The sequence below is a fragment of the Choristoneura fumiferana genome, chromosome 6 (genome assembly GCF_025370935.1).
Source record: "Choristoneura fumiferana chromosome 6, NRCan_CFum_1, whole genome shotgun sequence".
Classification (NCBI taxonomy): domain Eukaryota; kingdom Metazoa; phylum Arthropoda; class Insecta; order Lepidoptera; family Tortricidae; genus Choristoneura; species Choristoneura fumiferana.
In genome coordinates, this window is record NC_133477.1 from 926937 (window position 1) to 945947 (window position 19011).

Consider the following 19011-nt stretch of genomic DNA (forward strand, 5'->3'; position numbering starts at 1 on the left):
GTGGAGCTGATTGAATGGTGAGGTGATGATAGTGGTGCGATTATGATGATTGGTGATGATGATGGTGATTGTGGTGATAATGATCGATGATGATGAATAACAAAAAAAAATGTTTATGAAAAAGTTCTTCATTTGAAAACTTTACCTGCGAGGGGTGTCAGCAGAGGGGACGATGCAGTGTTAGCAGAACCTTCTAAGCTCATAAGAATAATGTACGCAATGTGAGGTCAATCATGAAAAATTTATGATTTTCAGATTTTTCTTATTTATTGTGCTATACGAGCCTCTTTTATGCAAGATTCCAAGTTTCTAAGACAGCCGGCAGTGCGCTATAACTTATTCTGTTAAGGCGATTTGTATGAAAACACCTCTTTAATGACTGTAGCTTTGTTTGCCTGACTTAGAAGTTTTGATTTTTTACAGCTTTCGGACTATTGACCTGAGTTTAGGGGTTTATAATTTCAACTCGATACCGATACTCCGTTAGATAGGGTCTTGACAGACAGACGGACGGACGGACAGAAAAGTGATCCTATAAGGGTTCAATTTTTGCCTCTTGAGGAACGGAACCCTAAAATCATTTTGATCCGGATAAACAAAAAAATACTTTATATTTATAGCAATGTATTGAAATGGTTATTTTCAGTAAGCCGTAGAAGTTCTATGTGCTATTATTGGCAGAATAGGTATCCTAATAAATTAAATACTTTCCAAAGTTACTATTCCACGCGGACGAAGTCGCGGGCAAAAGCTAGTTTTTATAAATAGCCACCCCTTTTTCCTTCTACCCGTCTCTGGCTTAAATTTTATGAGCTGTTAAACTGCAATTTCCACTGTCAATACTGAACTGTGACATCGCTCATTAGCCAACTCAACGAGTTTCTTGCTGGTGATGTCATCGTGAGCTCCGTTCGACACAATTTCGCTTGAGATTAGCTCATTTAGCTGCAAGTCTAAAACATGATACGAATGAACATATAAATTGTTCAGGATTATTCGATATTGCATGCCTATGCTTGCATGCAATAAGTATTATAAATATAATAATAGAATAAAGTGTAACAGTCACAAATTGATTTGTAAAATGTAACACCATCTTAGTACGGCCAGCGTCAGAAGTAACTGCACGCTTTGTAACGCCATGCAAGTGATAAATGTATTAATGCGACAGAGTAATAGAGTGACCAGCTGCTTTTGATGCTGACTGTACATGCAGACTATAACTATGGAGGAGCGGTGCCTCCTGACACAGGCTTTATCAAGCTTAAAAGGAGGCTCCAGCCATTAAACAATGTTATCTACAAAGTGTTATTGAAAATAAAGTATTTTGATTTTGATGTCAAACGGAACTCACGATTCTAGCGCCAACTTATCACAAAACCCCCCTTGACTAGAAATTACAGTAAATAATAAAACTAATCTTGTTTTTTTGGGTTACTTTTTTATTAGAGCAACGGTGGGAGTCATTGGTTACCGATGGATGTCAAATATCGCATTTGGTTGGCTTGTAACTCACGTCGACTAGGCAAACGGCTGATCGCTTCATCAATTCGGCTGCGAGACGTGGCACGCGCGCGACTCAATATCTAATGTTCTATAATACGTTTGCGCTCTCCGCTCGTTCTATTAACCAGCCTTATTTCGTTAAGGCGGTTATTTTTTTTCGAAACTGGATGGCAACGGCCCAGCGGGTTAAAGGTAGAATAAATAAACTCGATTCGAATACGTATTACGTTAAGATTTGGTGCCAGTACCAATATCCTGGAGTCGTTTTAGAATTGATATAGACGTATAGATAAAAACAAATTGCGGAAAAAATGATTGTAGGTAAGCTAAAGTAAGTTCGCTACAAGTTACGTCTGTTTTTCACCACAATTTTAGCCTTATATGCAGACCACACATATATTTCACTCGATTGCAAGGAAGTATAAAGACGAGTACATACGTGCTTGTTTAACCAAAGTATTGGTTAATAAAGCATAACAACAGACCCGCATAATGTCGTTGATCGGATTAATTTGCTAATTAAAGGTCAAAAATACAAACTGAAACATAGATGTACAGAAAAACCAGAAAAAGAGACCAGCGCTGGGAATCGAACCCAAGTCTTCAGCATTCCGTGCTGCCGTAAAAGTAACAAAATTTGGAGTTGAAATAAAATATACAAAAATACTCCAAAAAAACCAATCCTAATTTAAGGTGTTGAAGTTAAATGAAAGTTAACAATGAAAGCAAAGCATCCGAGCGACGATATTATGGCCAAAGCAAACCAGAGAAGTATCGTTAGTTGGCAGCGCTCTTTAGTCCTGGTAAGCTCACACACCACACTCGAGGCTAGCGCACGCTCGCATTACCATTTGAGAGGCTTCTTACACAAACAAAAGAACGCAGTGAAATCTTTCAAACGGTGATGGCAAAGGTTTACATCAAAAACATCAAGGGAATCCCAGTAAGAGCCCCCGCGGACCACAAACTTTGCATCGGTCGTGGTACATGTCGCGAGGCCTCTGCTTATTTCTACTTACCGTTTGATTTCAGGTGCATTCGTCGATGGTCCTACTTGCAGTTGGTTGTGAGCGCCGTCGTTTAATTGTACCTGCGTAAATATATAAAAAATATTAAAAAAGTTGGAATAGAAACATTTTAATTCGCACTTCGCAAACTACAGAGAACGCAAAATAAACACACACACACACACAAACATCACGCCTGTATTCCCAAATGGGGTAGGCAGAGCACACTAAACGTTACCGCAAAATAAAAACAAGTATTAAGTAAGTATTAAGTATTTGCGAAATCGCGAAGCGGTCTCAGCTCAGCCAGCATAGTGTTGGCTGTGGCGGCCAACGCTGGTAAACGCGATTTAAGTTTTTGTTCGAAATGAAGACAGGTTGTCCACTGTCAATGTTCAAGAACTATCTGAGTTTCTTTGCCCGATCCACCGAATTTTCCTGACCTGAAATTTGTGTGTAGGTAGTCGCCTATATCTATAGGCATTTTATTTAGAAGTTACCTAAAAATTGTTTCCGTATCACCTTAGTTACGATCTTGTGTACTTTGTGTATATGTTCAACTGATTAAACTCTTTGTTCCCTGGGTTCGTATAAAACGGACAGCCCTTAGCGTGGCGTGACTGATGAACGATATCGAACGACATGATAGAATGAGGGTGATGCAGTTAATGAAAGACGGCGGGAAGACTAAGCCCGAGTAGGGAGTGAAGACGTATTGAATTTATTAAGATTTTGTGTTACTTAAGATCGATTTGTTTTTATACGCTTGTTTCGTGGACTAGGCTGTTTCCAAAGCTTAGGTGTACAGTGGTGGGGTCGCGGGGGTCAGTGTTACCTGCGGCGGGCCGAGGTCGTCGGGCGCCGGTGTGAGCGGCGGCAGCGGGCTGCCCGCGCTCTCCGCGTGCTGCCGGCACAGCGCCGCGCATCTGCATAACATACATAGATATTAAATATACTATCGCAAGGCCATTTGGATATTACATATATATGTAGAAGATTGCCAGCTGAGGTGATAGAAGGTGAGTACCAGCGAGGCCGTCTATGAGTATATGTGGTGTATCTACAAATGGTATCAAAAACGCCTAACAAATTAATAAGTTTTTGGTAAATAATTCATTTTTAATACAAAATTTTTTTGCTGACCGTACTTTTTGTTGACTGTACTTGCATAGTCACCTAAACTACATCTGCATACCAAATTTCAAGTCGACGCTATTAACCGTTGAAGAGTTCCGTCCTGTGGAGACGATGCTGGCCGGACTACCAGGATGTCACTAACAGATTATGGTATTGTCACGCAATTTACATAAGTATGCCAAATTTCAAGATAATCCGGCTACTAGAAGTGGGTCAAATTTAACTTGGCAGATTTGCCAGAGTTAGCTATGTCGATGACTTTAGTTGTTGGTCGAATTTTGTCCCAAGAGTGAGAGCCTGCCTCAGCCTGTATGCGGGGCGGTGTATGGCAGGTGCTTGGAGCTGGAGCGTTACCTGTCGCACATGCCCTGCTTGAGCGAGTTCATGGCGCAGCCGGCCGTCGTGATGGTGACCAGCTTGTGGCCCACGAGCCACGTCATCGAGTTGCCGCCAGAGAACATCCACTCCGCCACTTCGCTCCTGCAATTATCAAAGCACAGCTAACTTAATGTAACTGACATAAGATCAACTATTGATTGATTGATGCGGACACACGCATTCATGATTTATTTCTGCCTTCATACAACCGTTTGTCAGAAAGAAAGTAGGTAATGTAAATTGTGATTCCAAGTGGCCCTGGCCGCCTCAGGCGGGAGGCCGGCTGCACGGGAGCAGTTGTTACGGTTCGAGTCGACTGCTCTAAACAGTCTTTTTGCGGTTGGATTCGGCCGCGACACGACTACTCCTATGCTGCTTTTCTTCGAACAGGCCTTGCGAGCTACCCGTGGCGCGGTGAGGAAAAGCGCCGAACAGTCAGTGAGCGGCTCCAAGTGTTCTGTGTGTGTTCTGTGTACCGGCTGACCGGCAGCACTCGATCACACGGTGACCGACTTCAAAAGAACTGTTCGATCAGTCCGCGACTATTGATTTTATATTCAAATTGCATATCGTCTAAAAACAGCAATCACTCGAATCAGTTGACTTTAATTGCTCGAAACAAGGGGGGGGGGGCGGTCACCTGGTGGGCTTGACGCTGCAGGGCGAGGTGGTGTACCGCGCGAGCAGGTCGACGCAGGTCTCGGTCAGCTCCACGTGGAAGGCGGCCGACGCCGAGGCCGCGCCGCCGCCCGCGCGCCCCGCCAGCGGCGTCGCCGGCGCTCCGCGCGACCCCTGACACACAATACCCTCTTAGATCACAGACCAACACACGATCAGGGTGTCCGCTACAAATCCTAAGAAAAATCCTTGACATTTCCTTGACCACACTTCTAAACTTCCCTGACCAATCATGTACATTTTAAAGCAGATTAAGGTGCACCAAACCGCTGCTTAAAAAACGGTGACGGCACGGAATCGCAGTGACGCACCGTATGCGCAACGTTTTTATCGCACGCTCTCCACACCGCTGCTTAAAATACGGAATCGCAGTGACGCGCCGTAAGCGTCAGAACTTTACCGAACAAAAGTCTTGTCGTTTACGGCCCGTCACTGCGATTCCGCACTGTTTGCGCATTTTAAGCAGCGGTGTGGAAAGCATGCAAAAAAAAACGGTGCACATACGGTGCGTCACTGCCATTCCGTGCCGTCGCCGTTTTTTAAGCAGCGGTTTGGTCGCACTTTTATATAATTTTTTTACTGCCCGAGACAATAAGCTAGACCCGGTGATGGGAATTCACTGCACGCCAAACATGCACACTGTTTCGTTGACTATTTTTATGGTGCCAATCAATATTACTTAGTTAATTATGGGCACACATAATAAACCAAGGAGTAATCAAATGATGACCAAAAATGTATTTGTCATAATGTAGATCACTACAAATCTGAAAAAAAAAATGCTCCACAATGGGAAAGTAGAAGTTTCTTCCTGACTTATTGGATTTCTAGCAAAATTCCCTGATTTTCCCTGACTTTCCGTGACCACTTTGAGCTTCCCTGACTTTTCTTGACTTTCCAGAAAGTGGACACAAGTTTGGCAAGCTGCCGTTCCCGAAGTACCTATCAAATTTCTCCGAAACCATATTATTTTCGGAACTTTCATAAAACAAATGAACCTAACGAACTGTGCTCGATAAAACCATAAGAAAATATTCCCAGAAAAAATTTTGGTTTCGGAGAAACTTGATACTTGGGAAATGAAACATTTGCCAATTGAAAAATTTGAGAAAAAAAATGTGCGAAACGGCAGTACACGTGCTACTTATACAGTAGGTTAGTGTGCTAAAAAAGTCTAATTAGTTTGTCAGTTAGGGATGAATATTAAGGCGTGTAAAGATTATGATTAAAGAAATGGATACAATAAACATCCACATACTGGAGCTGTATGGTGTATACATAGTACTGCTTGGCTCAATATTAAATTGACATCAGTTGATTTGATTTTAGAAAGATATTGAGAATAATAACTGTAAAAGTAGCTGAGTTATAAGAGTAGAATCGAACCTTGGATTCAAAGCCGTATATTTTCTATGCTATACAGTAACCGGCGATGAAGATAAAACATCGGTCTTCGGAAAAGGACAATTGGCTGTTCACGACGATTTCTGAACACTGCCGACCGTCCATCAATTATCGTATTTATTAAGTAACGTTTTATATCAATGAATACTGCTCCTCTATGGACTTACATAATTAGTTTACGTCAAATTAATGACATCTAAACTTCGGATATCCATAGAGAGCTGTTGCAACCACAAGAAAAAGGATAGTTCCCTCTTTTTCCTCAAGATGCCATCGTACATATTAAAGTTTTGGGGGGTTTTAACAACTCTTTATTATATATTTTCCATCTAAATGCGTCCGTACTCTATTGCACCTGCACAACGACTGACAACGTCCGAAATTAGCCGAGTCTCTTTCCAAAGAGCGATGTGCAATCCTTACGGCCGAGTACATTAAAGAAAATAAATTTGGAATAACGAATTACTACCAAGATTGAAAGCACGAAGTTAGCAATATAAATAAACGAGGTTCTGTAGCGGCACTCACCAGGCTGGAGCTGCGCTTGCGATTGGACGAGTCCTCGTTGGCCTTGTACTGCTCCTCCATCGGCATTATGATGTAGTTGTGCAGACCCTGCGCGCGCGCAAACAACTTTACTGCTACTGTTGTATTATCATTATCACATCAGCCGTAGCCGTAGGACATAAGCCTCCGGTTGCTGCATCCACTGTGCGCCCGCGGCTAATGTTACAATTGACAAGATTTCAGTTTTTTTGAACACCTGTAAATTTACTACAGGAATCGAAAGAGTTTCGCCTCCTGAACATGGGAAGATATTTATTATAATTTATTTCTCCATATTTAAAAAAATATATATCTGAATTTGCCAATACTACCACAGAATAGATATGATTCCTTTGCCTTTTTCACCAGAAAAAGGAGCTCTCATAATTTTGACAACTTCTACGTAAGATTTACGTGATCTTTTAAAAAAAAAAAACTAGACAAAAGCTATGGATCTATTGTGTGGTAGTTTTGGAATTATGCCCTTTTAGAATAAGCACATCTTAAAAAAAAATTAATAATTAAATTAATAATCGTAGACAAATTTTAAAAATATCAGCGTCTTTCTCTTTCCAACCAGAATACAGAGAACGAATCAAATTATAGTCTTAGAAATATGAAATCTTGTCAATTTAAATTAATAAAAGTAAACAAACATGTAGTAGAGTAGAGGGGCGTTTTAAAAAAAACGTGTACATTTTCTTTCTTTAATTTTTTCATACAAATGGTTATGAATCAGTTTTGTGAGCCCATACCGATATGAAAAAACGCCACAAAACTGAAATTTCTGATTGGGACATTTTTTTAAACCGTTGGAATCGATTGCGCTTTTGATTCTGAGTAGGAAAAAAACATATTTTTTCGTAAATAAAAAAAGACAGAGTACACTATTTTGTGAAAATGGCCAGAGACCATATTTTGTAACGCACTAGGAATCACAATCGTTTTCACCGCGTCTTTCGTCAAACGGTACAGGATAAAAGTAGAAACAGATGGTGGATGCGATTCCTAACGGCTGGTAACACGGCCTCGGCGTGTTTATCGACCGGATGGCTAAGTGGTTAGAGAACCTGACTATGAAGCTTGAGGTCCTGGGTTCGAATCCCGGCCGGGGCAGATATTTGTGTGAATAACACGAATGTTTGTTCTCGGGTCTTGGATGTTTAATATGTATTTAAGTATGTATTTATCTATATAAGTATGTTTATCCGTTGCCTGGTATCCATAGTACAAGCTTTGCTTAGTTTGGGACTAGGTCAATTGGTGTCAAGTGTCCCATGATATTTATTTATTATTTATTTATTTATCTTTTATCGCCACTTCACATCATGTTTGAACTTTTTCATCACACTTGCTCGTAAACAGCTGCCATATTAGTTTTTCTTTTACAAATATACAATTTTACTCGCAAATGTGATGAAAAACATTGTATGTCGCACGGGCGGTACTAGAATTACGAACATCGACTTATAGCCTAACTAATAGCCTCTCGTTCGTAATTCGTTATTTACCGCCCTTAAAGCACAATGTACTATTGTATAGTGTGTCATGGGCCGGCAGGTAGTGTGTCACTCACGTGTATGATGAAGCGCACGAAGTTGCGTCGGTACTTGAGCCGGCACTTGAGGAACCAGGCGACCACCACGTGGTGCGCCAGCGAGACCACGTAGTGGTTGTAGCGCGACGGGTTGGTGTACGGCAGCAGGATCGCGAACACCGACATGTACTGGTCCTCCACGAACGACGCGAACACACGCGGCAGCCGAGTCAGCGCTGACACACACAACACATTCTGTTATACGGGTGACACTACTTACCGGCCCGGATAATACCGACACGATATTTCGTGTACACGCCCACACTAACTGATGTCAAACTGACAAGAATTTCTATTGGCGTGTACACGAAACATCATGTCGGTGTTCGTTCCATGTTCGGTAAATAGTGTCACCCTGTTTTAGGACACATTATAGATACTAAGAACTTTTGAGCTGGTCGCGATTTCAATGGGTCCCGACTGTTGAAGTTTAAGTTAGCTACTTAACAGAGTTCTAGGCCACGTCTTGTTTTCTTCTTTTTAATATTTTTTAACGCAGTCGGGTTTTGATTTTTTAAATTTATTGTTTTATTTCATACTTTTTTGATATTTCTGTGAAAACGGTAATTAAAAAAACATGACTTGTATATTTTATTGTAATCAGTTTATAAATCTCTTCATTTTGATACCCTACTCGACAGGTTTTAATGAATAAAATTTTTTGAAGTTTCACAATTTGGCACAAAAAACCCGCTATTTTATTATTTTAAGAATTTCATGTACCCAGTGTCACTCGCGACATTAAGACGAATCCAATGACGTATCTTTTATCAAAATCGGTTCATCCGTTGAGTAGTTATGAGAGGACATAGGAATAGACATACATACGGGTCAAACACATAATCCTCCTTCTTCGCAATCGAGTAAAAAAAAGGCCGGGAGCCTCTATTCCGCTATTTCGCATAGATTGGAGTAAATTGTTGAAGTAAATATGGATTCTTGTGAATTTATGGTTGCGCCTATAACAAAACGAATAAGAAAATAATGACTCGGAACGTTCATCTAATTCTGACATCTCGGTCCCGTGAACACGTGAGTGGTGCGGGGTGCGGGGTGCGGGGTACTCACTGGACAGGAACTCTAGCATGGGCGCGGCGATGAGCTTGGTGTCGCTGATCTTGGACAGGTCCAGCAGCACCTCTGGCAGCAGTTTGACCATGGTGTCGCGCGCCTCCAGCGTGAACAGCGTCAGCGCCGCCATGTACGGCTGCTGCGCGCGCAACGCTGCAACACGCGCACGCGCACAAGGTAAGGGGTAAGGGGGGGAGGGGTGCTTAGTGATTAAGAGAAAACACGTCAACCTTTGAAATTACTAAAAATGTCTTAGGTTGGAACAGTCATTTTTCTGTGCCATAAAAAAATAAATCTTTGAAATATTCAAACATTTTTAAAAACACACACATCACGCCTGTATTCCCAAATGGGGTAGGCAGAGCACGCGATACGTTATCGCTTCGGAGCCACTTTTAGCAATTTTAGGTTTTAAATTTGACAAAAACGGTGCAATAGTGACAAGTTGCTAGCCTGTCGCCTATGGTATACCTTAACCTATATCTTTAAAAACATGCCTGTTTATTGTTCTTTCTTTTAAGGTATCACTCATTCACATTGCTTGCTAAATCTGAGATAAAAAGTAAAAAACCAAAATCAGCTGGGCTACTACGAAACTCGCAAATCGAAGTTCGTATCGCACCGTCCCTTTCACTCGCGTATTAAATGACATAAGCGTCAGCGGGACGGCAACATACGAAGTTCGAGTTTTGCACTTCGTGGTATAGGGCCAGGGAGCACTCGCTAAGAATGTACTAGTCTTGAAATTTCACGTTAAAGGTACTTAACTAGTAAATTACATGAAAAAAAGGTAAAAAAAATCATTAATCTTCAGTTTAGTGTGATTTGAATAGTAAACTAATTAATTCATAAAAAAAAAATATAAAAAAATCAAATTTTTAAAAATTTCCACCATACCATCACAATCACAATACACCAAAGTCCATTACAAAGTTTAAAATTTAGAACACCTGTACTTTTAAAAAGATACATTTTTAAATATGGAACGTTTGAAATTTGTTGAACTTCCAATTTCGAAGTCCGTTTGATGTTTGCTCGTGACTGGTTAAATAACTAAATGAACCAATCACGAGCAAACGTCAAACGGCCCTCACGATACTAACGCCATCTAGCGATATTTCGCCTCTGTAAGAATCCTCATTGTGTGTGTGTGTGTGTGTGTGCGCTAGTTACCCATGCCGTATCGTAGCAGGCAGCGCACCACGCGCTGCTGCGTGTGCGGTTCGAGGAAGGCGTGGTACGAGGAGAGCGCGGCGAGCGCCGGCATCACCGCCGCGTGGAACTCTGACGTCAGCAGCTTGCCCGCGCCCGCGCTCGTGCGCACGCACTCGGGGAAGCCCAGCGACCGGTCCGACACCTGCACAGGCCACGGGTTAGAGCGGGACACGCACACAGGTCCAGCAGGTGGGGGGGGGGGGGGGGGGGGGGGGTTGCCACACTCACCATGGCGCACAGTGTGGCGGCCAGCAGGTCCAGGTCGTGCGCGCGGCGGCCGACGCACAGCGCGCGGTCCTGCAGCGCGGCGGGCAGCGCTCGCAGGACGTGCAGCAGTACGGGCCACTCCTTCTCGCGCGTCAGGGCCGTCGTCACCATGCGCGCGCAGCGCCCCACCGGCAGCAGGCACGTGCCCTGCGACATCACATCTCTAAAGTCGCAGAATGCTCTCGAATTAATGCTCTAATGGCTTTAAATTCAACACGACGCGACTAATTGGTACTTTGCAGAACCGCCCCAAAGACAGCCGCAGCATTACTCCATTCACGAACGAGCTTATGCTTCCCTTGGTTCTCTAAAAAAATTATACTCTTGCGTCAACAAGATGTTCAGTGGAAACGAATGTATATTGGCTCAGGAGTCTCATCTTGATCCACAACGTGCTTTAACTGTCGAGCGAGCAGCCTGTATGTCTCAAATTGAAGTTGCTCGAGTAAATATGAAGCCCGAATGAAAGAGAAGGAAGCAAGGGTGAACAAGGTACCGGCGGTGCGTCCTTGGCTGGCGGCGCGTGCTGCCCCCGCGCGACGAGCGGCTCGGCGAGCAGCGCGGGCGCGCACAGCGGGCGCAGCCGCAGGGCCGCGGCGCCGTACACCGGGGCGCCCGAGGCGTCGTAGCAGAACCCCACGTAGTTGAATGCGTTCGCGCGCAGCCCGAAGATCATGTCCATGATCTGAGAAAGACCACGACATCACCAAACTAAATTATAATAACAGGTGACGCTTCCACACAATGCTCCGAGATGGGCAATTATAAACATCTGATAGGTGGAATATTGCTAGAAGGCGTCACTATCGTCAGGTTCGTGTGACGTTTTGCTTGAAATTGAGTCATTGAGTTATTCAACCAAAACCCAAAAGTGACGCAAATCAAAAGGACCTCACGCACGATTTTAGCGCCAACTAACCTTGAGGCGGCAGGGCGCGAGGCGCGACAGCAGCGCGTGCGGCGGGTGGCGGTAGGCCTGGTCCAGGTGATCCAGCAGCACGAGGCAGGCGCGTGCGGCGTGCGCAGCCGGCGTGTGCAGCAGCTTGGCGTGGAACAGATCCAGCAACCCGCCCACCGCCAGGCTCACGTCCGTCAGCTCCGGCTCCGCCTCGCCCTCCGCCGGCTCCTCCGTCTCAAACGGACGGTTCATTATCTGAAAAATAATTACAGCCTTATTCATAAAAAGTTAGAGCCTCCTTGAAGGCTCCTTGAAGGCCCGATGCTAAAAAACATGATTCATAAACGTCTGTTAGCGCTAATCAGTTGATCAAGGCTCTGCTAAAGTTAGAGGACCGTAGACCCTCCTTTATCTCTCTGCTAAGTCACAAAATGGCCGCCACAAGGTTGAACAGCTGATTTTGACTAGAGCAAAAAACCATAGGTACCGAAGATATTTATAGTGAAGGCAGGGCTACGCAGATTTAAAAAAAAAACAGGAAAATTTATTTTCAGGAATTTGTAATTAAAAATCCTCTAAATTAGCAACAATAAATATGAAAATAAAATAAGGATGATTAACATAATTATGGCTTTTTGCACAACATAAACATGCGGATCGGAAATGGCGGGAAAACAAACATCTCGCTTTTTATTTTTTTCCTGGTAATTTGCTGTCACTGCTGTCAATTTTTTTTTTAAATTATCGATTAGGCCATTTTTGTCTTTGATTTGTCAAGGTGGCCAACATAACGCGTCTAATCCGTCTATCAGCAGCTCAACAACTAGCAGACTGCTAGCAAGCGTTTATGAATCATACTTCTTGATAACCGTCTAACAAGCTTAATCAGTCTGCTAAGTAACAGACCGATCAAACCTCAATTAAGGATTTTTTATGAATAAGGCTGTTAGTCTTTATTCATCCTGGTCACGGCACCGACTGTAACCGCGCGATATCCTGGTCACGGCACCAACTATAACCGTACGAAATTCTGATCACGGCACCAACCGTAACCGACGTACCTTCTCGAGCAGATCTATGAGGTCAGTGACGGCGTCGCCGGTGCAGAGCACGGCCAGCGAAGACAGCGCGCGCGCGGCGGCAGCCCGCATAGTGCCGTCCGCGTCGCTCGCGCACATGCTCAGCAGCGGCACCGCCACGCCCGCCATCACTTCTTCTTCGTACACGAAACTGCACACAACACACTGTTATACGAGGTGTTTTTAAATTATTTATTTATTTATTTTCGGAGAACCAACAGCTTTAATTTACAGAGTAAATTTCGGGATATCTTACTTCCTAGTCGGGTCAATTCGACTGAATTCTTTTATTATTTTTCGGGAGTTCGTAATCTCTTAAGGCCGGGGTTAAATTTTAGCATCAAGAACAAGTTAGCGACAAGTCGGCAAGTTAGCGAAAGGCAGAGGGGGGTGCGGGGTGCGGGGTGTGGAGCACCGACCGGTGTCGCTTGACGAGCGCGAGCAGCTGCGCGAGCGCGTGCAGGCGCACGGCGGGGCGCGAGTCGCGGCGCACGAAGCGGTCCGCCAGCGCCTGCGCCGCCGCCCAGCCGGCGCGGCCCGGCCCAGCGTGGCCGCGCGCCACGTGATGACGCGCAGCGCGGACGCCTCGGGGCGGTCCTGCGCGGCGTCCTCGAGCAGGGCGAGCAGCGCGTCCACGTCCCCGCCGTAGTGGCCGGCCTCGTGCAGCAGCTCCAGGCTGGCGAGCACCGCGTGCAGGCGCGCGCGCAGCAGCTCGTTGCGCGGCACGAGGGCGCGCTCCTGCGCGGTGGCGCGCGCCAGCAGCCGCAGCACCAGGTCCCAGGCGGCCGCCAGCGCGTCCGTCGGCGCGCGCGCCACCAGCCCCTGCAGCGCCTGCACCACCTCGTACGTCACCACCGGCTGCTCCGCGTTCACCGCCTAAGCACCACATCAACGTTAAGGGAGCCACCAAACATTCAGACCGGTTACGCAAACGAGTCCCGACATTTTTTATTTTATTCGACTGGATGGCAAACGAGCAAGTGGGTCTCCTGATGGTAAAAGATCACCACCGCTCATAAACATCTGCAACACATTTGTATTAAATACCGAATGTTTGTTTTATGGCGATAAATAAATGTATTTTCTTTCTTTCTTTGAATACGGCGCCCATATTGGGGCTAATTTACATAATGGAATGCATAATAAGACCGCTGTACATGTTGCCCCCCCCTCACCTGCAGCAGCGCCGGCAGCACGGCCAGCAGGCTGACGCGCAGCGTGGTGACGCGGCGCGGCCCCCACAGCGCCATGTTGATGTAGAACACGGCGCCGCGCATGGTGCCGGCGTCCTCCACCACGCCCCCCTCCCCCCGCAGCAGCAGCACCAGCTCCTGCAGCGCCGCGTGCCCGATGTCGGCGCCCAGCACGCACCGCATTAGCTGACAACGGCAATACAGACTTGCATTATTAACACCCTTTTGGAAAAAATATATCATCGGAGATGGTCGGTGTTCGGTAACTATCGACATGACTTAATTTGAATTTTAGCCTTTTTCAAATATTTGACATTAGTACAGTCAAAATCATAAGTATCTTTACACTTTAGTACCTTGTCACTGCAGTGGCGCAGGCTTCATACAACTCGATTCCCACCGGCTTGCCTAAATCGCCCTTGTTGCTGCGCAGCCAAACTCGTTCAATTTATATACAAACACGAGCGTGGGCAGCGCGGCGCGGGCAGCAGCGAGCACGCGGTCTATTGTATAATGTGTCGGGCACCTTCCAGCTGGGCTGGCAGTGCTGGTCCAGGTTGGCAGCCCGGCACAGCGCGCGCACGAGCGTGGGCAGCGCGGCGCGGGCAGCAGCGAGCACGCGGTCTATTGTATAATGTGTCGGGCACCTTCCAGCTGGGCTGGCAGTGCTGGTCCAGGTTGGCAGCCCGGCACAGCGCGCGCACGAGCGTGGGCAGCGCGGCGCGGGCAGCAGCGAGCACGCGGTCTATTGTATAATGTGTCGGGCACCTTCCAGCTGGGCTGGCAGTGCTGGTCCAGGTTGGCAGCCCGGCACAGCGCGCGCACGAGCGTGGGCAGCGCGGCGCGGGCAGCAGCGAGCACGCGGTCTATTGTATAATGTGTCGGGCACCTTCCAGCTGGGCTGGCAGTGCTGGTCCAGGTTGGCAGCCCGGCACAGCGCGCGCACGAGCGTGGGCAGCGCGGCGCGGGCAGCAGCGAGCACGCGGTCTATTGTATAATGTGTCGGGCACCTTCCAGCTGGGCTGGCAGTGCTGGTCCAGGTTGGCAGCCCGGCACAGCGCGCGCACGAGCGTGGGCAGCGCGGCGCGGGCAGCAGCGAGCACGCGGTCTATTGTATAATGTGTCGGGCACCTTCCAGCTGGGCTGGCAGTGCTGGTCCAGGTTGGCAGCCCGGCACAGCGCGCGCACGAGCGTGGGCAGCGCGGGCGCGGCAGCAGCGAGCACGCGGTCTATTGTATAATGTGTCGGGCACCTTCCAGCTGGGCTGGCAGTGCTGGTCCAGGTTGGCAGCCCGGCACAGCGCGCGCACGAGCGTGGGCAGCGCGGCGCGCGGCAGCAGCGAGTAGGCGGCCACAGCCTCCAGCAGCGCCAGCGCGGCCCCCACGGCGCCGCTCTCCGCGCAGTACGTGCACAGGTGGCACGCGAAACTGCGCACACGCACACCACTCCGTTAGACCACCGAGCCGGACTCGCCCGGTTAAACCCACTGACAACGGTGGCGGCGCGGACGCGGTACCGGTTGTAATATTGGTGCTAACATGAAACAGTCCGCATAGATTACCGCGCTACGCTTATTTTCCGCGCCACGCTTATTTCCCGAGCGGTATTCTACGCGGACTCTTTCATGTTAGCTCAAATATTACAACCGGTACCGCCTCCGCGCCGCGCCGCACCGCTCCGCCACCTGTCAGTTGGGTTTCAAGCTTTAGACTGCCCATTCACTGGAGCAGACGAAGTCTCTAGCCTCGCTTCGCTCCAACCTTAGACTGCGGCTCCACTGAAGCGGAGACGAGTGGAGCGGAGAGGAGACGCGTAGGTAAAGATCGACCAATCATATTAGTTGAATCCACATCTCGTCTCCGCCTTTTATCATCAGACGTGTAGGGATTGGTCGATTCCTGCACGTCTCCTCTCCGCTCGCTCGTCTCCGCCTCAGTGGAGCCGCAGCTTCAATGTCACAGAGTACAAATGGAATATCGACAACTCAAAATTATCCGTCTGATCAGAACAATGCCGATTTGAAATACGTCAACTATGAGAACTGTCATACTGAATATCGATAAAAATGGAATATTGTCTCACGTTAAAATTTAAAATTTGATGAATGTCGTCAGAAATTATGTATGACCATTAAAATTTGTATTAACTAACTAAATCCAGAGAAATTCTCTTCTCTCTTCTCTTCTTCTTAGCATATATTTGTCCGCTGCTGGACATATGCCCGTTCCATGGATTTCCATGTTGACCTAGATGCGGCAAATCTGGTCAAGGTTGGTCCCGCTGTCTTACGGATATCATCCGCCCATCTAGCTGGTGGTCTTCCTACGTTTCGGCTTCCAGTTCGGGGTCTCCAGTGTAGCGTTTTCTGGCTCCATCTATCATCCCCCGCGCGACAGACGTGATCAGCACATTGCCATTTAAGTTGTGCCACTTTCCTACCGATGTCGTTAACTTTGGTTCGTTGGCGAATGTGCTCGTTGTAGTGTTGTGAAAAACGCTCATTACGAGGCTTAAAGACTCGAACCCTAAGGACTCTCGAGGCTTAACGACTCAAAGGCCGCAAAGACGGTTTGTTGCTCCATACGCGTATAACAAGCCAATTTAACTGTCAAATATAGTCGAGTCTTTAAGACTCTGAAGTCTTAATCTGTCATCTCCCAGGATAACAGGATCAAAGGAATTTGGGCACAAATTTGTGCCTCTGGGAGAGGACAGGTTAAGAGCTCGAATCTTTAAGCCTTGAAAATGAGCGTTATCCACAACTCTAGCTCGTTCCTTATCTTGTCCCGCAGTCTTATCTTGTGCGCTACCTTGAGACGGTGCATCATCCCTACGGTAAGCGTCCACGCCTCGCAAGCGTCCGTCATCACCGGCACGCATTGGTCGTACACGCTTGTTTTTAGTGTTTGTGGTATCTTAGACCTGAACACGTCGTCAAGCTTGCCAAAAGCTCCCCATCCGAGCTGTATGCGTCTATCAATTTTGCAGAAAAATTACCATTTGTAAATATGTTTCAACTGAAATAACGTTTTGGTCATAATCCAGACCACATTCACTTATTTCGTATTTAATTGTGCCCCTAAATCATCAGAATCATTATAGACAAAAATCAATTCCGCGCCAAATTTATTTGCATGGAAAGAAATTGATTCTTAATATTGTTCAGCACGATTACATTTCGACAAAATTCCAAAGTGAATCTTATGATATTAATTTGGTCGAAAATTTAAAATCAATTCATGTTGACGATTTCCCATTGTACTGAATGTTAGTACAGTCAAGTGTAAAAATATGAAGGAACTTATTCAAAGTTTCAAAAATAAGTACCACAGAATCTTATTCCGATTTTTGAGTGGTTCGAATAGATACTTATTTTTGCACTTGACTACTTCGGACCAGAGTCAAACTATAAGGTGGAAATTTAAAACGCCTATTGGAAGCAAAGTAGTTTAAATGCTGAAGATTGGATTTACTCGCAGGGTTTACTAAAATGATCTTCTTGTTTTCGTTATTAAAAAAAATGCTTTTAAAAATACACTTGAGACAACCAAAATACAAAAAAAAAACACGTCCCATACCTTTACAGCATAATATCGATTAACATTAAGGCCGTGTATACATATTTTTGTAACTTTGGCCGTGTCGATATCTTTGCCCTTGACTGTATAATCACTTTAAAAATAAATAATTAAATTAAAATAAAATAAATATTTAAGGGGGGCTCCCATACAACAAACTTGTTTTTTTTCTTATGTCTAATTTTGTATAGATAATGGTACGTAGCCCTTTGTGCGCGAGTCCGACTCGCACTTGGCTAGTTTTTTTAAATCATTTTTTGACCCATGGCATTTCAAATAGAGGATCGTGGATTCAAATCCGGCTCGCTCCTCTTAGTTATTCGAAATTTATGCACGAAATTACATTTGAAATTTGCCATAAGCCTTACTTACGGTGAAGGAAACATCGTGAGGAAACTGCACAACCCTGCAAGTTCTTAATCCGCACCGCACTGGCCCTGCGTGGGAGTATAGTTCTCATTCGCCTGTGCCCAACAACGGGAATATGGATGAAGTAGATGCGGGCTCACTTGACGATGCCGTGCACGATGTCTTCGTCGAGGTAGGTGGCGTTGAACTTGACGACGTTGATGACGAGCGCCAGCAGGTCCGTGAGGGGGCCGGTGCCCCCCGCGCCCCCCGCCGCGCCCCCCGTCGCGCCTCCCGCCGCCTCCACGCTGCTCAGGTACTCCAGGAGGAACGCCCCGATCTACAAACCACTACGGTTAGCGCACCTAGCCTATTCTAGACGACCTGTTTTAACCCTTTTCCAGGCACAGTGCATATAGCAATCACATAAATGTACACAATAAATCTGTGGTGTTAAAGAAAAAGGAGATGAGTCAAAAAAATGAAAAATGAGATTTTTGCACTCATTGGTTCAAAACACTATTATGTGTCACGGCAATTAGGAGAAGAGTAATTTTTTTTGACTCATCTCCTTTTTCCTTAACACCACAGAAATATTCGACTTTGCTAAATTAACAATAAGGTAAAATCAATTGAAGTCGTTAAAATATTATGAATTATTAAATTAATCCATCAAAAAAGCTGATAAAAAACAACTAAACCTAGCTTGCTTATTACTTATACTACAAACTTATACTTCACATGGGATCGAAATAAATGCATGAAAAATGTTGCAATATCCAACCGCTAACTGATCATCATCCATTTGTTAGTTGTTCACCTCAAAAGCATAAATTCCTTGTAGCGATGCACCGAATCGCATTTCACATCGATAAAAAAAAAATGCTTTACAGTACGATTACTTGGAGTTAACACTTGACAGATGGGCGCGCCTTCAGTCAATTTTCAACTTTGAGGTCATACACATAAAATCGTTTTTACATAATCTGTAAACGTGGGTAGCGGTATACTAAAAATGGCTTTATTTGTATGACGTCAAAGTTGAAAATTGACTGAAGGCACGCCGATCTGTCAAGTGTTAACTCGAATTAATCAAACTGTATTTCATT

At 45.7% G+C, this 19011-nt stretch overlaps 1 protein-coding gene across 1 annotated transcript in view; it reads right to left on the reverse strand.

Moving 5' to 3' along the window:
* gig (TSC complex subunit tuberin) overlaps positions 1–19011 on the reverse strand; it is a gene marked incomplete in the record, with an annotated part of 77551 nt that overhangs the window by 19369 nt on the left and 39171 nt on the right. Inside the window, 17 exon segments of the mRNA XM_074088551.1 lie at positions 2526–2596; positions 3349–3439; positions 4005–4130; positions 4669–4820; positions 6639–6725; positions 8233–8429; positions 9322–9477; positions 10498–10681; positions 10768–10953; positions 11303–11491; positions 11726–11959; positions 12766–12934; positions 13203–13326; positions 13329–13659; positions 13959–14162; positions 15229–15403; positions 18064–18242. Of these exon segments, the coding sequence (XP_073944652.1) occupies positions 2526–2596; positions 3349–3439; positions 4005–4130; positions 4669–4820; positions 6639–6725; positions 8233–8429; positions 9322–9477; positions 10498–10681; positions 10768–10953; positions 11303–11491; positions 11726–11959; positions 12766–12934; positions 13203–13326; positions 13329–13659; positions 13959–14162; positions 15229–15403; positions 18064–18242 (2855 nt within the window).